General features: G+C 34.0%; 1 protein-coding gene across 1 annotated transcript; it reads left to right on the top strand.

Moving 5' to 3' along the window:
• The first annotated feature begins 3865 nt into the window (after window positions 1–3865).
• LOC126654536 (cell wall / vacuolar inhibitor of fructosidase 2) lies at window positions 3866–4841 on the top strand. The gene has a single exon (XM_050348431.2). The coding sequence runs from the start codon at window positions 4022–4024 to the stop codon at window positions 4562–4564; it is 543 nt and encodes a 180-aa protein (XP_050204388.1). The 5' UTR covers window positions 3866–4021; the 3' UTR covers window positions 4565–4841.
• The last annotated feature ends 583 nt before the right edge of the window (window positions 4842–5424 follow it).

Here is a 5424-nt window from a genome sequence, read left to right as displayed (position 1 = left end):
TTGTGTCGAGACCGGCGCTAGGAAATGAGAATGGTTGTTCTGAAACCCGTAGCAAGCCTAGGAAAAACAGTAAAAACTTTTCGCGTTTTGAAAACATAAAAGGTTTCAATTTCTTTTTGCAAGTATTTAATAGCCTTTAGATAAACGTGTAATCAAAACCGTGCGATTGTATTTCTCGACTCAGGGTAGTACGTGTACGCTGCACGTATCCTAACACAACCCTGTCCGAAAGCACTGACAGCGGCGCAAACCAGTTATCACATCAAGTAACCGGTTTAAGCATGTTAAATAATTAATCACAAACCTTTTATCAAAACCAAGTTTCTTATAAACAACTGGTAAAAGCCCTTTTTATAAAAAACATGCTTTTTTCCCAACATGATACTGACAGTAGTTTCATATCAGAGTTTAAGCATTTACAATTGAACTACTGTTCGGAGCTAGAACTACTCTGCAGCTCTAGAATGACCTTTATTTAGTTACAACTTCTTGAGAAAGAATTGGAAGTCTTGTCACGTCAAAATATCATTTACATGTGAAAGGGAAATCAACGGGGTCAAATATGAGTGAATTCACATAGTTACTCAAGCATATTAATAAAAGTAGAAATCGCATGTAAACGCACTTTGTGCAGCCAAATAACCGATCCAAATGAAATCCTAAGAGAAACCCCATTTGGTTAACTGTGGTTAATACCACAGTTCATGCTCTTTTGTTTAACACAGGATGAAATTGGAACTCATATTATCACAATCATCTTATCTCTGTGTAAGGTTTGCTGGGCCGTAAATTGAATTACTGGCTCTCCAGGATAACCTGTTAGGTCTAGGCCGCTTTGCAAGCATCTGGCCAAAGAACCCAACTAGTATGCAATGCAATGATTTATTAATACCGGTGATCACACAGTCCTATTGTTGCCCAATATATAGCACATTCCAGTGGATCTATATGTTGGTTTCAAATCGACTCTATGCAATGCAATTTCAAACACATTTTTAGTTGTAAATGTTTTGACATTAATATTCAAAAGTAAATATGCGAACTCACAAAACCGTTATCCACAAAACAGTTCTCGATCACCCTCTACTCTCCTAGTCTGGTAGCTTGCTTGTTCGTCGGATCTAGTTAGGAAACAATTATTAAACACAATTGAAATATGATTTCTAACTCTAAAGAATAAACTATATTGACATTACTAGATATATAACATATCTACTCTATACTCATTCTTGATCTCAACTCATAGTCCTCTAACTATTAATCACTTTGATTAATAGAGGATCTAATTAAAACATCTCTAAGTTTTAATTAATCGAACCCCCTTAATTGTCCAAGTTTTTTTTAGTCCTTATTGAACGTACCGTTCAAAATTGTCCAAACCTCGTCGATTCGGAACTCGACGTGCAAAAGCACTTCGGAAACGCGCGCTGGCGCGAGGCCCTGTGCACCCGCACAGTGTCCCTGTGCGTCCGCACAGGTGACTGTGCGCTCGCACAGTCGGGCTGTGCGTGTCACTGTGCGACGCACAGTGGCTGTGCATGACAACTCCGTTCCCGGGCTAATTTCTGTCGAGCTATACCCATTTTTCGATCCAAAACGCATATAAAAACACCAATTTATCCATTTCCCTATCGAAACGTAAAATCGTTACGTATTCGTTCGATTCGATACGGTAACCGTTATATATTCGAATATAATCCATTTTCTATATAATCAAAATCAAAATAACGGTTATAACTTCGATTAATAACGGATTACCGAAGAAATTTGAGTTAGAAACGAGAAATCGGATCGACATCGTCGAACCTACCGTCGCCGTCGCAATCGTCGTTTCTCTGTATTCCAAAAACCTAAGTTTTTGGTTTCTGCAGCTAATGAACATTTCGTTGAAATGTTTATATATATTGTTTGGTTAAATTCCAAACTAGCTCCTAGATATTCACGCGTTATTTTAACCCAAATTCTAAAATACTCGTCCGTAACTAAAACGGACAACGAACTCCGAAATTTATGAAATTTTAACCAAAAATTCATAATCCGTAATTAGAATAAAAACGTAATTTTTATTCTCACGGGACCCATATTTTATTTTTAATAAATCATTAAAGATATATTAGGGCTAAATTAGACCCACTTAATAGAATTTCTATCTACAAATTCTATAAAATTTTAGGGGTAACTTTCTAAAAATATTCCGTGAATATTGACTTCAAAAATATTCACACGGGACTTATAAATTATCCTATTTTAATTTATAAGCATTTCTTAATTCTCCTTAGTTAAAATATAAATATCCAAATTTTATATTTTAACTTCTATAACTATTTTATATTTCCGGAGTTACTATAAATTAAGTTTATCCTTAAATTTAATTTACGTTCTCCCGGTCCTATAAATTATTCCATACGTGGAATAATTTAGTCCTTTTATTTTACGGGGTATTACAATGAAAAATGCATGCACTGGCCAAGAGTTGTCATTGGACCTGCAACCACTTAGAGACCAACACGGGGCAAGCACGAGATGGAAAACTGACTTTGAAAACGAATATCAGTAAGTGATTCTCTCTCTAAGGCATAAACAGGACATATGATGTCAAGTTGTACATGACGAGATCTAAAGGTATCTCTAGTTGGTAAACAGCCGGATATGACTCATCAAAGGAAATTTTTCACTTTGTAAGGAATATGCAAAGACGATAAAGACTTCCAACCAATCCATGTATATTAAATATTTTCATAGTGGTGATACGTCATTAGATGTTTATATACACTCCTAACTGAATATATCTCGCGTCTTTCCAACCTCCAACAAAGAGAGTCCTCTCTTCTACTAGCCACAAGCAGTATACTCACAATTTCATAGATATTCCGACTATTAAACAAATCTGAAACTTAACATTAAAATCCCCCTCTTTAGCATCAACTTTTAACAAAAAAGTAACTCTCGCCTGCACAAATAGTGGGATGTAAATCCGTCGTGGTAAACAGATTTTCTATGACCATCAATTGTGTTTCACTACTAATAGACACTGCCGTGCCATCATCTATCACCCAAGAACTCCCAAATTTAACAAAACTATGAACAGCCATGATGCTTCTCCTGACAGGATTGCCACGTAACCTAATAGAAAGAAAACTCGATGTAATACCCGCCAAAATATTTAACTATAAACAAAACATTTAAAAGTTTGCCACTTTTATCGATACTCTCTAATTTTTTTTAATTTGATAAATTATACATCGTTTTAAGGATGTTATTTTAATTGTAGCCATTTTCTCTCAATTATCAACTGATTTTAATTTTTCTCAACTGATAGCCGAGAATGGTTGATTTTTTTTTATAGATTAGGTCGATTTGCAATCAATATGCCACAATGCATTATGTCATGATATAATATGTTATAATTCAATGACTGACACGTAAATAAAATCATATTAAATTTACTCAATTAAAATTACTTTGCTAAAATTAAAATTATTTTTTTAAACAATTGATAAAATATAAAAATTACTCCCTTCGTCCCAATAGAATTGTGCACTTTGACAAAAAGTTTTCTCCCAAAATTTTTGTCCAGTTTCAAAAAATAATTAACTTTTACATTCAATTTTCCTATATTATCCCTATTTCAAATCCCCTAATGAGTGATTTGAAAGTAAATTATAAGTGAACCCCATATTAAATAGAGACATGATAAGAAAAATAAGGAAAATTTTACAAAATCCATAAACAATAATCGTTATTCGTAAACTGTGTGATAAAAATAAAGTGGACAACTCTACTAGGACGGAGGGAGCAGTTCAAATCAAATAAACATACTATTAGTTACTATTTGACAATAGGTTAGGATGCTAACCAGTTAGCCTATTAGTCACACAACTCGAAGTCAAAGACTTATTAGATCTGAAACCAATAAAGAAAAGGACCATCATTATTGACCTCTTTTTCTTCCCCAGCTCCAACCACTTTAAAATCTCATTCAATTTCCATTCTCCCAAAGAAAAAAAAGAAGCTACTCCACATGGGCTCGGCCATGTTCTTGACCCTTGTTCTTCTCTCCATAGCATTCAATCCACAACCTATTTTTGTGAATGGAGACATGGGTTTGATCCAAAAGACATGCAAGAACACAAAACACTACGATCTTTGTGTTTCATCTCTGAAATCCAACTCAACAAGCTCAAACACAGACACCAAAGGACTGGCACTCATAATGATAGGTGTTGGGGTTGCTAATGCCACAGCTACTTCATCATACTTGTCATCTCAGTTGCTCAGTACTTCAAATGACCTAATCTTGAAGAAGGTGCTCAAAGAATGTGCAGATAAGTATGGTTTTGCAGGTAATTCTCTTCAAGAATCTGTTCAAGATTTGGAGCTGGAGAGCTATGACTATGCTTATATGCATATTATGGGGGCTGCTGATTATCCAAATGCTTGCCATAATTCTTTCAGAAGGTATCCTGGGTTGGCTTATCCTCCGATGATTGCACTTCGAGAACAAGGTTTGAAGCATATTTGTGATGTTGTTATGGGCATTATTGATGCTCTTGCTTTGAATTGATTATGTGTTTTAGTTGTTAAATTATTATCTTGTTTCTAACTATTAGTACTTTTACCAACGAGCAATAGCTCAAATGGTATAAGCGCTGGCAGCAAACTGCTAGGTCGTGGGTTCGATTCCTCCCACAAGCGCTCCCCCTCCCCAATTATCAAAAAAAAACTATTAGTACTTTTATTGTTAGCAATAATTGTATGTCCATTATTAGATTTTAGCCTTTTCTTTTTAGTAGGCCATTTGCTTCGTATTTTGATAATGAGATTGTTGGAGATTTGGTTCACATCCCATCATAAAAGAAAAGGTTAGTAATTTATGAGTAAAAGTTAATGATATTTAACATAAATAATTAATTTTGTGCAAGATGATGGTTTAAAAGTGGAACGATTTTGAACTCATATTTTAAAAAATCTAAAGTTGGACAATTAACAGATGAGATCTATTTTAATAATTACACGAGCGGAGATGAGATAGAATTATAAGGGTTTATCCTTCTCTTTTTATTCAAGGTTTCGAACTTAAGACATGGGTATTTCATAATTTTTAAAAAAATTATGAGAGAATTTACTTGGTTGTCTTAATAAATTCTACTCGGCTCGATCCAAATTAGCTAAAGCATTGAAAAGCTCCAGATATCGAATGCTCCCATGAAGTAAAAAAATTAAATATGTTAATAATTGTGGATATCTCAAAAAGATAGGCGAGTAACATTTTTTTTATAATTGAAAAAGAGAGAGTGCTTGTGTTATAATTTACTGATACATGTAAGTAAACATTAGATACGAAAGTGTTTCTTATTTATGTTGAACGAGGAAGAGTATATTGAGATTAGTTGAATTTAAAAATAAACGTTTTCATATATGAAT

The sequence above is a fragment of the Mercurialis annua genome, linkage group LG7 (genome assembly GCF_937616625.2).
Source record: "Mercurialis annua linkage group LG7, ddMerAnnu1.2, whole genome shotgun sequence".
In the NCBI taxonomy this organism is placed as follows: Eukaryota; Viridiplantae; Streptophyta; class Magnoliopsida; order Malpighiales; family Euphorbiaceae; genus Mercurialis; species Mercurialis annua.
The sequence above is the reverse complement of the archived record's forward strand: the minus strand, read 5'-3'. Positions and strand labels throughout refer to the sequence as shown.

Coding starts and splice junctions, on each gene's coding strand:
- LOC126654536 (XM_050348431.2), top strand. CDS start 4,022: ATGGGCTCGGCCATGTTCTTGACCCTTGTTCTTCTCTCCATAGCATTC.